Source organism: Oncorhynchus tshawytscha, linkage group LG06, assembly GCF_018296145.1.
Source record: "Oncorhynchus tshawytscha isolate Ot180627B linkage group LG06, Otsh_v2.0, whole genome shotgun sequence".
NCBI classification, from domain to species: domain Eukaryota; kingdom Metazoa; phylum Chordata; class Actinopteri; order Salmoniformes; family Salmonidae; genus Oncorhynchus; species Oncorhynchus tshawytscha.
The window spans coordinates 55,169,594-55,190,111 of record NC_056434.1 but is presented as its reverse complement, the minus strand read 5'-3'; the positions used below and the strand labels follow the sequence as shown (position 1 = coordinate 55,190,111).

Below are 20,518 nucleotides of genomic sequence, written 5' to 3'. Positions count from 1 at the left end.
ACTTTTTTTTTTAAATGTGCAAATTCATATGACGATGCAAATCATCATTACTAAATGAGGTCATTGGGAATTCTGTAATGTTTTGCGTATTGCATATTTTAATAAACGGATTCAGATACGTGTGCTTTCAGTTTCTGTTTTGGTCTGTGACCAAAATAAATACATGTTTCAACACATGTTTATGCAGATCTGACGCTATGAAATATTTGTCTTTTTAATGTGATAAAAACTAGGCTATGTATTTTAGTTATCTGTCCTGTATGAGTCTCTAACATGACTCGTCTGATACAGATTTGTGTCATTATAAACAGACCTGTTTATAACGTAGCTCTTAGTTGTCTCTGATATGAAGCCAAGCACACACATCTGTCTGTCCTTGGCTGACCTCAATACGGCTGGCTTTAGGGGACAGGGGAATTGTCATCTGTACATGGGCTTTTTGGCCTTCAAGAAAAACATATTTCTCACTAAAAATAAATACAAAATTGAAATATTTTTTCAGTAATTATATCTGACCCACACAGTACAATTTATTTCCAACATTTTACTTTGTCAATATCTCTCATTTCAATATTTTTTACCTATGCAAGTTTGTTGGGGAAACGTGTTGATAACCTTTCAATATTTTCAATTTCTTAAAAAAATATATGCCAAATGTCTCTGGACTGTAAATTGTATCTGCCAAAAATATGCCCCATGAGACTATAATTTAAGATGATTTGAGAGGGTTTAGTCAGTCAATGAAGGTTAAAAACTGTATATTTAGAGAGAACATGAGTGCACACACACATGTACACACACAGACTACAGCCAGGGAGACAGGTAAACACACAACTTCACACAGCAAAAAGACAGACTCACTCACTCACACATGATAGAAAGACAGACTGATAGACAGGCAGACACACACGCGTGCGCGCGTATGTACACACACAGCCTTTTAAGTTTATTTCTTTGTCATCCAACACCAAAAAATTTAAGATCAGAATAGCTGTAGAACAGCAATGACACCCATGGCCTAGAGTATATATCACCATGGCAATGCTGATTAAAACGTCTCTTTTTCCATGATTTGATGCTTCTCATTCATACATACAGTAGCAATAGTTGTGGCCCATAGGTGCAGGAGTAGCCTGTCACTCTTGATAGACTTTCTACAGAAATACATTTTACAGATATTACAGGCTCTCGTATAACACCCTACCCACTGGGTATAAACTGGTTGAGTCAATGTTGTTTCAATGTTATTTGTCAACGCATTGTGGAACGTGGAATCTACATGTAAAATATTAGATATGCAAAAAGACATCAACTTTTGTTTTGAGGGTGACATTTAAACCACAGGATTATGTCATCATATTAAAATGGCACTCCAATCTCCTTTGTACCTAGTTTAACAATGTCAGAACTTCAACGTTATGTGTTTTATTTTACCTTTATTGAACTAGGCAAGTCAGTTAAGAACAAATTCTTATATTTAATGACGGCCTAGGAACAGTGGGTTAACTGCCTGTTCAGCGGCAGAACAACAGATTCGTACCTTGACACACTCAGGGATTTGAACTTGCAACCTTTCGGTTACTAGTCCAACACTCTAACCACTAGGCTGGAAAGGCAGGAAGGCAGGAAAAACTATAGGCTGGACAGCACCTCCTACTGGCAAGTTGATCTGCTGTAGGTTAGTTGGTTAAGCATGGCACCTAGTGGGTTCGATTCCTGGGACCACCCGCATGTACAATGTATGAACGCATGACTGTAAGTCGCGATGGATAAAAGTGTCTGCTAAATGGCATATCAAATCTATCTACAGCGATCCAATTCCCGGGTCCCATGCAGGGCTTTGACCAAGCATTTATCACTGACTATTACCAATGGGCTATTGTGAGATTGTTGATTGTTGAGGGATCTCCACTTTAAAACTAAATAGTATTTTTCATAAGTCGTTCCAAAGGGTAGTTTTAATAGAGCTAATGAAATGCAATCAAACTTTGTCAATGTAATCATATTTCATCAATAATACTATCTAGGCCTATTGCATTTTCGAAAAATCAGCAGCAGCTGTTGGTTCAATTTATCCCAGGATTCAACTAAAAAAAGACAGTGGATATAAGCCTACATTCTTAGAAAAAATGGTTCCAAAGGGGTTCTTCGGGTGTTCCCATAGGAGCACCCTTTTTGGTTCCATATAGAACCCTTTTGGGTTGCATGTAGAACTCTCTGTGGAGAACTCCCTACTGTACATGGAACTTAAAAGGGCTCTTCAAAGGATTCTCTTATGGGGACAGCTGAAGAACAATTTTAGGTTTTAGATAGAAAAAAAGGGGGCTAGTGTTGTAGGATTTCAAGCTTTGATTGATTTCACATTTGATTCCAGTTTGTTGACAAGTTAATAATTGATTATTTGGGATCGGTGTCCCATCCACGGGATTGTTGCGCTAACATAGGCTCATGCGATTAGCATGAGGTTGTAAGTAATAAGAACATTTCCCAGGACATAGACATATCTGATATTGGCAAAAAGCTTAAATTATTGTTAATCTAACTGCACTGTCTAATTTACAGTAGCTATTACAGTGAAAGAATACCATGCTATTGTTTGAGGAGATGCACAGTTTTGAACATGAAAAGTTATGAATAAACATATTAGGCACATTTTGGCAGTCTTAATACAACATCTTGAACAGAAATGCATTGGTTCATTTGGATCAGTCAAAAACTTTGCACATACACCGCTGCCATCGCTGCCGTTCAAAATATAAATTGCAGCTGGCCTGGAATAATACATTATGGCCTTTCTCTTGCATTTTAAAGATGATGATACAACAAAAATACAAAAATACATAGTTTTTTTTTCTTTGTACTATCTTTTACCAGATCTATTGTGTTATATTCTCCTACTTTCCTTTCACATTTCCACAAACTTCAAAGTGTTTATTTTCAAATGGTACCATGAATATGCATACCCTTGCTTCAGTGCCTGAGTTACAGGCAGTTAGATTTAGGGATGTCATTTTAGGCGAAAATATTTAAAAAGGGGAGGATCCTAAAAAAAGGAACTCTAAGTTAAAGAATAGGACTAAGCCAGTGGCATAGATGGAACTATCCAAGCAGAATATACATTTGCATTTGGAAAGTATTCAGACCCCTTCCCTTTTTCCACATTTTGTTACTTTACAGCATTATTCTAAAATTGATTAAATAAATTGTCCTCATCAATCTACACACAATATCCTATAATGACAAAATTAAAACAGGTTTTTAGAAATGTTTGCAAATGTATAAAAAAAAAAAATATAAACAGATACCTTTTTTTACATACGTTTTCAGACCCTTTGCTATGAGACTCGAAAATTGAGCTCAGGTGCATCCTGTTTCCATTGATCACCCTTGAGATATTTCTACAACTTGATTGGAGTCCATCAGTGGTAAATTCAATTGATTGGACATAGGGCTGTGCTATATTTTTTAAAAAGATTGATGGTAATTTTATGTTTTTTAATAATAAAAGTTCTAAATTTGCTTTGAGTAGGGCGTGACCCTAGGGTGCAAACACATACATTCTAAGTGATTTTAATGGGTCTTTCTCCATTCTAATTGTTTTAATACTGTTCAATTCAACTTCAACCCCAAAAAAGTCATCATTTTCATAAGTGTCTGCATTTGAGATAATTTCCACACCGCCACATAGGGCTGCATGATCTGGGCAAGTAATCTGGGCCATATTTTTAACCAAATGTTGCAATTTTACTTGCGTTAACGCTTGAGTTAACTGTTGGAATCATGGGAATAGAATGTCTATTCTAATTATATAGTTAGAATATAATAGTGGGCACTTTTAATACAGAGTTTGAAATGACAACAAATTAAAATGCCAAGGAGTAGTTATTGTGACAGGGTAGGAACTAATGTGTTGATAGGTGTTTCCTAGGGGACCCTAAAATCTTTGGCTACATTGAATGTTTTCTCTTCGCTACTTCATGTAGATAACATATTCTTGCTTTGCGTTTACCTCTTTAATTAAGAAGACACTGTTGGTCAACAACATGCTGAATTAGGTCTACACAATCACTAATTACGCTTGCTCTTACTCAGTACATTTATTAGCTAGCTGGCGATTAGCATTAGTGTCTAACAAGATTTAGGAACAACTTGCTAAGAAAATACAAACTAGCTGTTTGAAGATGTAAGAAACACGAGCTGATAGTGTATTTATAGAATGCTAGTAGATTTTATATTAAGAAGCAAAGTGACAACTGCATCGTTGTCATCAACAGTGTTGCATATGCTACGTTGACCATACAGACTGAACGCAAGTGTCTCGTGGTTGAGGAACATCAAATGCGCTCCTTGAGTGACAGGGGGCGTGGCTAGGTCTGTTTGGAAAGTGGCATAGAGAGAGTGTAGAGAGATGACTCCAGTGTCACATTTAGCAAACCAAACATTAAAATATCGGTATAGATGGTAAAGTAAAAATCCAAATCGGTCTGTGCATCAATACCGGTATATCACAAAACACGGTATACTGACCAGCCCTAATTGGACATGATTTGGACACCTGTATATATACACGGTCCCACAGTTGACAGTGCATGTCAGAACAAAAACCAAGCCATGAGGTCGAAGGAATTTTCCATTGAGCTCCGAAACAGGATTGTGTAGCATCGGGGGAGAAGGGCCTTGGTCAGGGAGGTGACCAAGAACCCGATGGTCACTCTGACAGAGCTCCAGTTCCTCTTTCGGGATGGGAGAACCTTCCAGAAAGACAACCATCTCTGAAGCACTCTATCAATCAGGCCTTTATGGTAGAGTGGCCAGACTGAAGCCACTCCTTCAGTAAAAGGCACTTGACAGCCCGCTTGGAGTTTGCCAACAGCCACCTAAAGACTCTCAGACCATGAGAAACAAGATTTATCTCTTTGGCCTCCAGTGTCAGGTCTGGAGGAAACCTGGCATCATCCCTACGGTGAAGCATGGTGGTGGCAGCATCTTACTTTGGATGTTTTTCAGAAGACAACGACAGGAGAATGACCCTAATTACATAGCCAAGACAACACAGGAGTGGCTTCAGGACAGGTCTCTGAATGTCCTTGAGTGGTCCAGCCAGATCCCGGTCAAACATCTCTGGAGAGACCTGAAAATAGCTGTGCAGCGACGCTCCCCATTCAACCTGTCAGTGCTTAAGAGGATCTGCAGAGAAAATTGGGAGAAACTCTGCAAATACTTGTGTGCCAAGCTTGTAGCGTCATACCCAAGAAGACTCAAGGCTGTAATCACTGCCAAAGGTTCTTCAACAAAGTACTGAGTAACGGGTCTGAATAATTATATAAATATCACATACGTTTTATTTTTTAATAAATGTGCAAACATTTTGGCTTTGTCATTATGGGGTATTGTGTGTAGATTGATGATGGGGGGAAAATACATTCTAAAATAAGTCTGTAAAGTAACAACATTTGAAAAAAGTCAAGGGGTCTGAATACTATACGAATGCACTGTCCAGCTTTTTTTATGTAGATTTTTGGCTGTGGAGAAGACCAAACACAATTAAAATGAGTAAAACATCCATGGCCACATTTTGGTGTACTGTAACTCTACATTCTCGTATGTAATCATCGAAAATGTGCATTTTGAAGAAGGTCACAGGTTTGTAGAGATCTTCACAATTGCTTTAATAATCTGTGCAGAATCTTGATCAGCATTGATCATTTGCACCATGTACTTTTTTATTAATGCAATCTTAACGGCAATTCAAGTCATTTGGTTGTGCTATTAGATAGTGAAAATGAAAAGCCTATTGCAAGGGTCTGAGTGGGTCATCATAAATACTATATCCAAGCTCCGACAGGAAACATCTGGTGGGGAGTGGGTCGCCAACCTGAGAATTGCTGACATCAGTGTCCTAGTCACCAATATTCTGCCATTGTGCCCTTGAACAAGTAATTTAACCCCTAAACTGCTCCAGGGGTGTTGCACTGTATGGTTATTTGCTTTCTCAAATTCAAAATCCACTTAAAGTATCCTCAGATTCTCTTTTCTTCCATTCATTCCTAGCAATGTTACTTTAACCCACATATAAACATTGCATGCTTAAGCTTTTATTATAACACTGTTCATTTAAATTACTCTGATTGAAATACTGAATTGGTAATTGAGTATGTATTCACATACCAAAGGACATTTCCTGAATGCACATGTGAAAATGAATGCATTGAATCTCTGGAGCTCAAAGCTGACAAAGCAGTCCCGTTGGATCTGGCATTTGTGCTGTATTTGGGCCACCTTGTGGCAAAACCAACGCAGCCCTTACAACAGATTAGCAGTCACGGCAGGGCTTAAATGAACACACTGTTTTTGTGGGGGAGAAAAAAAATAAACATCAGTGGATTATGACAAATTCTGAAGTATTTTCGGTGATGATAAATAGGGACATCTCTGCGGATTCCGGGATGCAATACGCATCCAGATGAAAAGAACTACAGTCCTTTCGCTAATCCTTGTCTATCCTTTTTATCTTGGGACTCATAGCAGTCTGATCACTATGGGACAGCGAAGCGGTGGGACAAAGCCTACCAAAGGATGATATTCCGGTAAATTAGATATTCAGATCTCTTTGGCTTCAGTGGGCGCTGACTGGATGCATGCAGACTAGCTGTGCAGTCTGCAGATAAATGTGGGCCAAAATGTTCCTTGTGTTCTTCCTGGGACTCTACCTGGCGACAGGTGCGTTTCCCTCCTCGGTGAGTGCGTGCCCGTCACAGTGCAGCTGTTTCTTTCACAACCTAAGTGATGGATCTAAGGCCAGGTGAGTAGAAGAAATGAATGACAACGCCAAACAGGTGATCGTTTTATGCTCACAATGTATTCGTTTGCGCACTCATGTGCACATGCATTCTCTCTAATTGAAGATACTTTTCTCCCGTGATCACATATGTTTTCCGCAAACTGTGCCATCAGCACGTGGACAAATTCAATTAGGGGAGTGCATGATGTCCAATTGTATTTAATGTAGGATTATCTTGCGATGGCAGGTCGACCAACTCTCCATCTCTGACAATCTCTCGGAGTTGAGTTGTTCGTGAGAGTTTTATTGATTGACTATAATTATGATGCAAATAATTATAATATTAATGGACATATAGCCAATATAAATTTATTTATGAATTTCACATAAATAATTCACAGCAATTTTTTTCTTATTTCTTTAAAACAAAATTACAGGTCAAATAATAATCACTTTGTTTCTTTCCTCACACATTTTGATTGAAATAATATAAGCCTAAATTAAACACATCCCGTTATGTTTCCTCAGGAGTGTCATTTGCAATGACCCTGAGATCTCCCTTGTGCCTGCCAATTTCCCCGTGGACACGTCCAAGCTGCGTATCGAGAAAACAGCCATCCAACGGATCCCAAGTGAAGCCTTCAACTACCTCCGAAATCTGGAGTTCCTTTGGATGTCCTTTAACGTGCTGTCCGCTCTCAACTCGGACAGTTTCCGTGGGCTGCTAGATCTGGAGGAGCTGAGACTGGATGGGAATGCCCTCACTTCTTTCCCCTGGGAGTCTCTTATGGATATGTCCAGCCTCAGGCTGCTGGACTTGCACAACAACCGGTTGACCTCAGTTCCCGCAGACGCCACAATGTATATAAAAAACCTGACCTACCTGGATCTGTCCAGCAACAACCTTCTGACTGTCCCGGCCGAGGTGCTAGCCACTTGGCTAACAGTTAAATCTTCGCATGGCCCAGATAGCTCCAAAATGATACTTGGTAAGGCAAAGCGATTTTTACCTTTTATTTTTCCTTCTATTTATCTAACCTAATTAAATAGGTGATCACATGTACCATTGAGGTACAATCTCATTTACAAGTGAGATGTGTCTAGAAGGCAGCTCTAATATAAAGCCACAGGACATCAGTACCCTATCACTTTTTAATAGCACCTTGTAATTAAGCATTTATAATGGATTAGTAATTAGTTTATTCATTTATTTATCATTACTCCCCCATTTGTAAATGTTAGTATTATTAAATACTTAAGTTGTTTATGAGTGTGTGAATAACTAGCTAGTTATTCCCACATTTATTCACAATTTTAAGTATTTAATAATGATTAATAAGATAATTCAAAAGACGTTTAATATAGGTCCTTGTAAACCATTTAATAATCATTATAGTTAAGTCTTTGCATGGCCTAATGTAAAGTGAGGCCTATTTATGAATACTTTATAAATGTTTTGGCCCCTAGAGTTGATGTCTGCGCCAGTGCTGAACTTTATGGCTGTAAGTTGCTTTGGATAAAAGTGTCTGCTAAATGGCATATATTATATGATCTAATTAGCATAATACAAATATTCCCATCAAAATCTGTCTGTTTAAGCTATAGATATGTTTTTTTGCATGGGCTGCGTCTCAATCCACCGCATCTGCCGATGTCGGCCTTCCACATCTGCGGTGGAAGGTGGTAGAGATACAGCTGTGTTTGTCAGACCACGAGACTTCCCAAAAATCGTTCTCCTCACAAAAACGTCTGTAGAGTTGGAACGGATTTACGACCCCTAGAAGCATCACAGGACTTGTCGGAAGTAAGAACAGCCGATGTGCCAACTTCTGTCTGTAGCGTCCGAGCAGTTTGGCCTACACACTAATATGATGGAAAGATTTGACTCTCACGAACACTATGGTGTTCTCTGTTTTGCTCTATACCCGCCAAAAGTTGCATGGGACTCATCTGAAGGTAACCCGGTACCAGGCTGAAAAACTAATGGAAGTGAATAGGAAGGTATACAGATCACTCCACTCTAACAACAAAATATTCTGAGCTTTCTTATGTCTCTCAGATATAGGACAGACAATTCAAAACATACTTCCTTTTGATACATTTCTTGACTGTTTTTCCATGTGTGAATCTCTTATTCAATGCGTTTCTATAGGCTAATAGCAGTAAGATCAAATTCAACTGTATGTATTTATGTATGTATGTATGTATGTATGTATGTATGTATGTATGTATGTATGTATGTATGTATGTATGTATGTATGTATGTATGTATGTATGTATGTATGTATGTATGTATGTATGTATGTATGTATGTGTGTGTGTGTGTGTGTGTGTGTGTGTGTGTGTGTGTGTGTGTGTGTGTGTGTGTGTGTGTGTGTGTGTGTATGTATGTATGTATGTATGTATGTATGTATGTATATTGAATACTTACACAGATCCTAAAATGTAAAATCAATTATCAATATTCACCTAAAATGTCATACCTAAATCTAACTGCATGTAGCTCAGGACCTGAAGCAAGAATATGCATATTTTTGATACCATATGAAAGGAAACACTTTGAGGTTTGTGGAAATGTGACATTAATGTAGGAGAATATAACACATTAGATCTGGTAAAAGATAATACAAAAAAAGTGTTTTATATATATTTTTTCCATGATCTTTGAAATGCAAGAGAGAGGCCATAATATAACATTGCAGTTTAAGCGAAATTTAGATTTTGGCCACTAGGTGTGCAGCAGTCTGTATGCAAAGTTGCAGATTGATCCAGTAAAGCATTGGACAATATTTTGTATCAAGTCTGCCCAAATGTGCCGAATTGGTCAATTGATACATTTAAGTACATAACTATAGAGAACATACAGAAAGTATATGGTGATACAAAATGTAAGTTTACACACTCCCAGGAATGTCATATATGATGGATCATTAGCTTAAACACTAACTTTCACAACTCTAGATGGTGGGGTGGGTGTGGTGCTACAAGCAGGGGTTCAAACTGTAGAATCAAGCAAAACTATGCTACATTTTATCTCTGGCACCCTCAGGATGACAAATCAGAGCAAGATTACTGAATGTAAGTACATTCAGATGTGAATTTGTTGCCTTTTAACCTGGAATTAAAATAGATTTTTGAGGGGGTTTGTCTAATTTGATTAACACAACATGCCTACCACTTTGAAGATGCAACATATTTTTTCTTGTGAAACAAACCAGAAATAAGACAAAAAAAACTAAACTTGGGCGTGCATAATTATCGACCGCCCAAAGTCAGTACTTTGTAGAGCCACCTTTTGCAGCAAATACAGCTGCGAGTCTCGTGGGGTATGTCTCAATAAGTTTGGCATATCTAACCACTGGGATTTTAGCACATTCTTCAATGCAAAACTCCAGGTCTTTCAAGTTGGATGGGTTCCACTGGTGTACAGCAATCTTTAAGTCATACCACAGATTCTCAATTGGATTGAGGTCTGACTTTGACTAGGCCATTCCAAGACATTTAAATGTTTCCCCTTAAACCTCTTGAGTGTTGCTTTAGCATTATGCTTAGGGTCATTGTCCTGCTGGAAGGTGAACCTTTGTCCCAGTCTCAAATCTCTGGAAGACTTGAAGGTTTCCATCAAGAATTTCTCTGTACCTAGCGCCATCCATCATTCCTTCAATTCTGACCAGTTTCCCAGTCCCTGCCGAAAACATCCCCACACCATGATGCTGCCACCACTATGGGATGGTTTTCTTGGGGTGATGAGAGGTGTTGGGTTTGCGCCAGAAATAGTGTTCTCCTTGATGGGCAAAAAGCTAAATTATATTCTCATCTGACTGACCTTCTTCCATAGGTTTGGGAAGTCTCCCAGATGCCTTTTGCTGAACACCAAATGTGTTTGCTTATTTTTTTCTTTAAGCAATGGCTTTTTTTCTGGCCAGTCTTCCGTAAATACCAGCTGTGTGGAGTGTATGGCTTAAAGTGGTCCTATGGACAGATACTCCAATCTTCACTTTGCAGCTCCTTCAGGGTTATCTTTGGTCTCTTTGTTGCCTCTCTGATTAATGCCCTCCTTGCCTGGTCTGTGAGTTTTGGTGGGCGGCCCTCTCTTGGCAGGTTTGTTGTGGTGCCATATTCTTTCCACCTTTTTAAAATGGATTTAATGGTGCTCAGTGGGATGTTCAAAGTTATGGATGTTTTTTTATATCCCATCTGTACTTCTCCACAACTTTGTCCCTGACCTGTTTGGAGAGCTCCTTGGTCTTCATGGTGCCCCTTGCTGGTGGTGTCCCTTGCTTAGTGGTGTTGCAGATTCTGGGGCGTTTCAGAACCGGTGTATTTATATACTGAGATCATGTGACAGATCATGTGACACTTAGATTGCAGACTTTATTTAACAAATTATGTGACTTCTGAAGGTAATTGGTTGCACCAGATCTTATTTTGTGGCTTCATAGCAAAGGTGGTGAATACATATGCACGCACCACTTTTACTTCTTTTTTTAGCATTTTTAAACAAGTTATTTTTTTCATTTCACTTCACCAATTTGGACTATTTTGTGTATGTTCAGTACATGAAATCCAAATAAAAATCATTTTAAATGACAGGTTGTAATGCAACACATTAGGAAAAATGCCAAGGGGGATGAATACTTTTGCAAGGCACTGTACATATCACACTGTTACAACAGCATAAATGTTTTGGATTAAAATGTTGACTATATTTTCGAAAACATCCTCTGTATTATGTGCTTGCTGTTGTCCCCCATGATGATATCTCAGACACCACTCACCCGATTTTGATGATGCGTCTTGCCATAGAGAGCTATCATTTACCAAATTACACTGATTGACCCAAGTGGAGCGCTATAGTAATCAATAGTAATCCAAACTTTGAACAAGCATCTCTCCTGACCTGTTTGAGCTTGACTTGTTGTCTCTAATTGGCCCAAGGAGAGACGCTGCATCATTCGTGGGGGATGACATGTTTGCTGTTGCCTTGTTTAACCATTGATATGTTCTAGGGGCTATTTTGTGACCTTAACCCTAAGAGTCTAAGCCTCTAGATGGCGATATCTACTACGCTAATATATTTTTGAAAAATGTAATATGGTAATAAGCCCCTGGCGGTATCAAAAAAATATAAAACAATTACCTGATGAAACATTGCATTGGGTCTTACTGCTATTAGCCCATAGAAGCACAATGAATTACATATTCATACATGGCAAAAAAAGATAGTCCAAAAATAAATTGCTCAGACCATGCGAATCTCAGCTTTCGATAGTGGGGTCCAAATGGTTTCTAGTTCAAACTGTTCGGACTTTACATATGTTTTCGTGAGAAGACCTTTAGTGAGAAGACCATATGTTTTCCTGAGAAGACCGGTGCGAATGGCCGACACCGGCGATGCAGTGGATTGAGACAGAACCGTAAATGGTTTATAAGGACCTGCATTGATCAACATATTAATTAACTTATTTACCTAAGGTCGATGTCCGAGGCCCCACCTCTGTCGTACTTCTGTATCTGCTGTGAAAGCTGACGGAGTTAGAGCGGTGTTTGTCAGACCATGAGACATCCGAAAAGCGGTACTCTCACAAAATCATCTGTAGCTTCCGAACAGTATGGCCTACAAGCTATTATGATCCCTCTTTGGAAATATAAATTTCTCACGAACACGTACATGTCTTGGGACTCGTCAAGTTGGTACAGCCTATCTGCAAACTTCTGTCTGTAGCGTCCGAACAGTTTAGGCTACACAAGAACATGACCTATCTGTGTAAAGGTGAGATGAACACGTACATGTCTGTTGTTTTACAATACTAGTCTGAAGGTCCGCAGGTACCATTTGACAAAAATAAGGGGTTAAATATATGTAAATAAAAATATATTTAAAAAACGTTTCCTGATCTTTCTTATATCTCTCATATATAGGACAGACACTTCAGAACAAATTTCCTTTAAATTGGTTTTGGGGAGGGGACTATCTGTTGTTCCATGTAGTGAATTTGTTATGCAATGCGTGCTAATAGCAGAAAGGCCAAATACATATTTTTCATCAAATAATAATTATATATTTTTTTTATACTTAAAGGGGTCCTAAAATGCCATACAGCTTAGTAGAGAAGAATGGGTGATGTGTTCCAAAAGCATCTGGAAAAGCCAACATGATCTGAGTATTGTGGGATCACTGCCTTAATCCCAATTTAACCATCGTCAGCATCACCACCACCACCGTCATTGTAGTTTAGTGTAGCATGTAAGTAATCCTCACACAGACATCCACAGGGCTGTAGCCGCACAGTAAAGCTGTGTAACCAGACAGACACTCTCACAATGTGAAAGTGACCAGGGCCAGGAGTGTTTCATGACCACGTGACCTGACCAGGAATAACTGTGGGCCCTTCTTATAACATTTCCCCCACTTCAAATAGTAACTCTTGTGCTTTCCCCTCTTCTCTGACCTCACCAAACCCCATTAGCGTCCTTTTTATTTTATTCATCACAGAATTCAAAGTTCAATTGTATTCTGACATGTGAATGAATCAGTTGAACTTCAACCATCCAGGTCTCCATGACAACTCCTGGGTGTGTGACTGCCGCCTGTACGACCTGATCCAGTTCCAGAAGTCGCCAGCGCTCTTCGTGGCATTAATCGACACGCGCCTCCGCTGCTCCGCCCCCGAGAGCCTGTCAGGTGTTCTGTTCAGCGATGCCGAGGTGCGGAGGTGCCAGGCGCCGCGCATTCACACAGCAGTGGCGCGAGTCCGCAGCGCCTTGGGAAACAATGTGCTTCTGCGCTGCGGGACCATCGGCATTCCCAGTCCTGATCTGGCCTGGCGGAGGGCGGATGGGAAAGCCCTGAATGGGACAGGTAAGTCAGCAAGGGATTTGTGTACCTGTGTGTGTTTGAGGTGTGTTTATGTGTGTGTTTACGCTTCTTTTTCTCTGGGCTCTATTCAATCTATATCACTGAAGCGTTACAGATTACGCGCTAGAAATCTTAAATGTAATTTCTGATTGAGCCGACAAGTATGCAGCGTTTATCTCCACTAACACGGGAACATTGTCTTTAAATTGAAATCACAATGTAATGCTAATTGTCTACGATACCGATTGAATAGAGCCTTCTCTCTCTCTGAGTCTGTACACGTATGTGTGAGTTTGCACTCGTGCCTGGTTAATTAAGACACTTTCATTCAGTTTGCCCTGTAGCGTTAATATGTTGGTAATTAAACAGAGAGCTAGAGCTATATCCTTGGTGTCAGCCCCAGGACATCTGTGGGGAGAATGCAACACAGCTAATTTTCCTTCCAATACTGGATACTTTACTTTTAATGTTAAGGACAGGATTCATTACAGAAAAAAATTGGTCAATTATTGGATGTTTTCGATATTGGGGGCCAATTTTCTGGACGCTGATTAAGGATGTTCCTCGACTAAAAAACACTTTCAATGGGAATCTCTCTCTTTGTATGACCTTTTGTATTATTTTATTTAAATGTTATACTCTGACTAATAGTGTGTCCATGTCACTTCTCTGGCGCTACAGTCCAGCAGGAGAACTCCAAGGAAGGCATCGTCTGGTCAATCCTCAGTGTCCCGGCCGTGTCCTACCGTGACACAGGGAAGTATGTCTGCAAGGCCAATAACTACGCCGGCAATGCCGAGGCCGTCATCTCCCTAGTTATCTCTGAAGCACCCCCAAAACCCGACAACAACAACAACCTAACCAGCGTGGTTGCTGCTGCCGTAAAAAAAAACAAAGTCAAGAAACCCAATGGGATAGGGAAAGCAGCATACCAGGAGAAACTGGTGGCTAGGGTAGGGGTTCCCACCACCAGCCCTCCACCCCCACTTGTTGTGTTGGACTCCAGCCCTGTGCCTGAGGGTGTGGGGAGTGTGGCAGATAGAGCCATCCCTGGACCAACCACTTTGCCTAGTCCAGACGGACTCCTGGAGCTGGAGAAAACCAACCTGAGCAACCTGGCCCAGGCCCAGTATGACCCGGACCGGATAGTTCGCTCTGTCAAGGTGTTGGGCGACACAGAGAACACCATCACCCTGAACTGGCGGGCACCCAAGGCCAAGAACACCACAGCTTTCAGCGTGCTCTACGCTGTCTTCGGTGAGCGGGACATGCGCAAGATCAATGTGGCGGCGGGCCAGAATCGAGTCTTCATCGAGGGCCTGGTACCCAAGACCAAGTACATTGCTTGCGTTTGCGTCCGGGGCCTGATCCCCAAGAAGGAGCAATGCGTCATCTTCTCAACCGATGAGGCGGCCAGCGCAGCCGGCACCCAGAAGCTCATCAACGTCATCGTGATCACGGTGGCGTGCGTCATCGCCGTGCCGCTCACCGTCATTGTGTGCTGTGGCGCACTCAAGAGGCGCATCCAGAAGATGTGGGGCAAGAAGTCCAAGGACATCCAGGATTCGTACGTGACTTTTGAGACGCTGTCCCCCGGGACCAAGGCTAAAGGGTTGGATGGTGAGTACCTGACCAAACTCAACCCTGAGGAGTCCAACCGACTGCTGTCGGCCCGCTCCAGTCTGGACTCAGAGGCCACGGCTAAGATAGAGGGACAGCCCAACGAGTACTTCTGCTGATATCATGCTCCACCTCCCTCCCCATGCTTATCACCCCCGCTCACACACTCTGGCTCAACACAGCCCCACACACACACACCTCATCTACAGCATAGCCCCACACACACACACCTCATCTACATCATAGCCCCACACACATGTCTCATTCTCACACACCTCACTCTCATCACATCCCCACGCAGACGCCTTATGCTCACCACAGCCCAATACATACACCTCGTGCTCACCATAGCCCCACACACAAACCTTGTCCCCACATACCTAATCCTTTCTCTCAACCTCAAATTCAGCAAAGTCCCACAGACACATTTCCTCATCACCACAGCACAGCCCCATACACAAACCTCACACTCTCCCTGAGGTTCACCACAGCCCCACACACACACCTTGTCGAAATGCTCACACTCACCACAGTCCCACACACACACCTTGCTGTCTCCCTTTCACTTACGGTAGCCCCACACACATATCTGGTTCTCTCCCTTTCTCTCACCTTAGCCGCCCACAAACACACTCACACAGGGCACAGGACTCTCTCCCACCTCTCCACCCACGTTGGGCTCCACCACATTGGGGGTTCTATCAGATGACGCTTGGACAATGCACCATCATGGAAATATCAGTTCTGACATTAAATTATTAATATTTTTTTTTACATCTGAAATGTATAGTATTTCAACAGAGAATTTGAATATTGTAATGAGTTTTTACACATTTGGGGGACTATTAGTTATAAATGAGCCCACAAACAAGGCCCCCGAGTATTTCATTCAAATACATTTATCATAGATAAAGGACAATTCCACCCCTTTATCAACATTTATTATGCTGTTAGTACATATGCACTACTGTAAGATTTCATACACATTGTGATGATCTGTCGTTTTTGTTAGTCATACTGCATGATTTCTAGTTTTTGTCATTTTGAAGCTTCTGCATTGCCCTCGTCTACAGCATTCTACAATTCCCAGGGTGCATTTTGTCTCCCATGATGCAATGCTTTGCCTAGTTAGCCTGTAGTTAGTTTAGCTAGCTTGCTATTAAGCCCAGATGCATCTTAGTCTAAATACATTGCCTATGTCATAAGTTACGATTGCATTTCACATCACTTTTGGGTTGTAAATATATTATAATGCTTGCCTGAATGTCATAAGGGCCGATTCCGACCAGAGTAAGCGCGCATAAATATTCCCTTACACTTTACCCGCCCCCCACTCTAGAATAAAAAAATATACTTTGGGGTACATAATCTGTTAGACAAAATTGTCATAGTTACAAATCAGGTCACCCTACCAAACTTCCCTGCTAAAACATACCGTAGGTCTGTCTGCTGCCTTTTCGTTGGCTTTTAGGCTGTGACAATGTCCACACGAGGGGACTAATGCAAGTGTGGATTACATTTACATTAGTGCTTGCTGTCAAAAGGCTGCATTCTGAAATATGGACGGGAGCAACAGCAATCTTTTGAGGATAATACAGTGCCACCAACGGGGCCCACTACCATGGACTGCGGGCCCCCCTCTCCTTCTCCGTGGCCGACGTGAGTCAGACATTTAAACGTGTTAACACTCGCAAGGCTGCTGGCCCAGAAGGCCTCCCTAGCTCCGTCCTCAGAGCATGCGCAGACCAGCTGGCTGATGTGTTTACGGACATATTCTGTAATCGCTCCCTATCCCAGTCTGCTGTCCCCACATGCTTCAAGATGGCCACCTATACTCAAGATGTTTCTATACTCAAGAAGGGAAAGGTAACTGAACTAAATGACTATCGCCCTGTAGCACTCACTTCTGTCACCATGAAGTGCTATCGCCCCATAAGGGTGCATGCTCAGCCACTCCTGTAATCCCTGTTCACCCATGACTGCATGGTCATGCACGCAACCAAATAAATCAACAAGTTTGCAGACGACACAACAGTAATGGCCTTGATTACCAACACCGACGAGACCGCCTACAGGGAGGAAGTGAGGGCACTCGGAGTGTGGTGTCAGGAAAACAACCTGTCAATCAACATCAACAAAACAAAGGAGATGATCGCGAACTCCAGGAAACAGCAGAGGGAGCACCCCCCTATCCACATCGACGAGACAGTAGTGAAGGTGGAACGTTTTTTTAAGTTCCTCGGCGTACACATCACGGACAAATTGAAATGGTCCACCCACACAGACAGTGTGGTGAAGAAGGCTCAACAGAAATTTGGCTTATCACCTAAACCCTCACAAACCTTTACAGATGCACAATTGAGAGCATCCTGTCAGGCTGTACCTTCCAGGACACCTACAAGCACCCGATATCACAGGAAGGCCAAAAAGATCATCAAGGACAACAACCACCCGAGCCACTGCCTGTTCACCCCGCTATCATCCAGAAGGCGAGGTCAGTACAGGTGCATCAAAGCAGGGACCGAGAGACTGAAAAACAGCTTCTATCTGAAGGCCATCAGACTGTTAAACAGTCACCACTAACATTGAGTGGCTGCTGCCAACACACGGACTCAACTCCAGCCACTTCAATAATGGGAATTGATGGAAATTGATGGAAAATATATCACTAGTCACTTTAAACAATGCTACTTAATATTAATGTAATGTTTAAATACCCTACATTACTCATCTGATATGTATATGTATATACTGTACTCTATATCATCTACTGCATCTTTATGTAATACATGTATCACTAGCCACTTTAAACTATGCCACTTTGTTTACATACCCTACATTACTCATCTCATATGTATATACTGTACTCGATACCATCTACTGCATCTTGCCTATGCCGTTCTGTACCATCACTCATTCATGTATCTTTATGTACATATTCTTTATCCCTTTACACGTGTGTGTTTAAGGTAGTAGTTTGGAATTTTTAGGTTAGGTTACTCGTTGGTTATTACTGCATTGTCGGAACTAGAAGCTCAAGCATTTTCTACACTCGCATTAACATCTGCTAATCATGCGTATGTGACAAATAAATTTGATTTGATTTATCTGCCCGGAACAGTTGAAATCCAGATTCATCAGTGAAGAGTACACTTCTCCAGCGTGCCAGAGGCCATCAAAGGTGAGCATTTTCCCACTGATGTCGGTTACTACACCGGACTGCGTTCAGGTCAAGACCCTGGTGAGGACAACAACCACGCAAATGAGATTCCCTGAGAGAGTTTGTGCAGAAATTATTCAGTTGTGCGAACCCACAGTTTCATCAGCTGTCTGGGTGGCTGATCTCAGACGATCCCACAGTTGAAGAAGCCGGATGTGGAGGTCCTGTGTTGGCGTGGTTACACAAGGTCTGCGGGTTGTGAGGCAGATTGGACATACTGTTGACGTACTGTTGCGTTCATATTTTTGTTCAGTATATTTACATTTAAGTTGGTATGTTCTTACCTCTGCGGCCCAAATTTGGCACTGTTGGGCTGTTGTAGTGTCTCACTCCTGGCCATTTTTGAATCAATAACTGTTACTGTAATTTAATTATGCCAATGTGCTTTCATCAATTGAAAGCCCTTAATCTATTTTATGAGAATTTCTAAGATTTCTTGCTTGCATAAAATAGACACAGACCAGTCTTTCAATAATAGGTAATAGAATTTATTCTCGGAGCGCGCTCCCACTGAATCAGGTGCAGCAGTTTATATACAGATCATGACGTCATTTCAATGCTTTAACAGAATCCCCTCCTCTCGACCAGGACAAAGTAAGATGAAAAGTTCATTCTAACTTACTAACACACTCCCAGATAACTTTTGACCCCTCAACATTATCGATCACCACTGAACTGACAGTTTTAATAACAGAAAACCTAGGAATGCACTCACTGCCTTATCTAAAAACCCCAGAGCCAAGTTTCTGTAGGGTCAACCATAGGCTAACGACCTTATCTGTTTTCACAGTCCACAACCCATATAATTAATCAGATATAATAAAACAGAGTATAAGTTTACTTAGTTACAGTTACATTTAAAATGATTTGTTCAGTCATATTAATCATAATTTCCGAACAATAACTTACACTGAAATGTGGTAAATACTGTGCAAGAAAGAACAGATAGTGAATATAACTTTAAATACCTCCATGGCTATTATCCATGAGGTGCTGTGGTGAATATGATGCTAGGGCTGGCTATTGCCCTAATTGAAAGACACACCAGATTAGCTACATAAATGAAGGGGCTATTTTCCACTCTGAATGTACATATAACGTTAGTTAGCTAACTAGCTAACAACATTGACTAACTTTGGCAAACCATCTAAATTTAGCAAGGTAGCTAGCTAGCTAAGTAACTCAGCTAGCAAGGACACAACCAGGTAGCAAACTAGCCAATTAAACAGCATTTACCATCATTTAGCTAGCTAGCAATGGCCAAGTTCATGTTGTTAGCTAGCTAGTCAAGGAATGTGAACTAGCTAGGCTAGCTAGCTTGCATTATTGTCCTTGTTGAGGTTACAAAAGTAAAACTACACCCAAATGAAGGAAAGCAGTAACGTTACGCAGTTGCAAACAAACTCTGTATTCCAATCTGGTGCATGAACAGATGAGGAAACAAAAAACTATTAAATGTTTCAAACGCATTGGTCTGAAAAAATATGTAAACTAGCTAACTAAGTTAGCTTATGAGTTCTATTGTCTCCGGGCCATTGATACACTCTCAATGGATTGATTTAAAATCCAGTCTAGCGGATGGGTGACCCATCTATCTATATCGACTGAATGGGTGCCGCTAGTGTATTATTATTCAGTATTTCACAAACAATTAAACAGTTCTTTAGTTCCTGTGGAATTTTGTTATCCAAAATCAGCCATTCTTCAATCTTAACCACGATCAAAGACATTTTTGATGGTAACTTCCCTGTGGTCCCTCTTGCCTTCAGGCAGTTCCCAGCACCTCCAGATGAGCGGCAGGTAGCCTAGTGGTTAGAGCTTTGGGCCAGTAAATGTAAGGTTGCTGGATCGAATCCCCAACCCGACAAGGTAAAAACCTGCTGTTCTGCCCCTGAGTAAAGCAGTCAACCAACTGTTCCCTGGGCACTGAAGATGTGGATGTTGTTAAAGGCAGCTCCCTGCACCTCTCTGATTCAGAGAAGTTTGGTTAAATGTGGAAGACATTGTTGGACAACTGACTAGGTATCCCCCTTTCCCT

At 41.1% G+C, this 20,518-nt stretch overlaps 1 protein-coding gene across 1 annotated transcript; it reads left to right on the top strand.

The window, feature by feature from the left end:
• The first annotated feature begins 6,433 nt into the window (after positions 1 to 6,433).
• Positions 6,434 to 16,958, top strand: LOC112253395 (leucine-rich repeat, immunoglobulin-like domain and transmembrane domain-containing protein 1). The gene is made up of 4 exons (XM_024425375.1): positions 6,434 to 6,802; positions 7,310 to 7,770; positions 13,338 to 13,643; positions 14,322 to 16,958. Exons 1-4 carry the CDS (start codon positions 6,669 to 6,671, stop codon positions 15,377 to 15,379), a joined length of 1,959 nt encoding a protein of 652 aa, XP_024281143.1. The 5' UTR covers positions 6,434 to 6,668; the 3' UTR covers positions 15,380 to 16,958.
• The last annotated feature ends 3,560 nt before the right edge of the window (positions 16,959 to 20,518 follow it).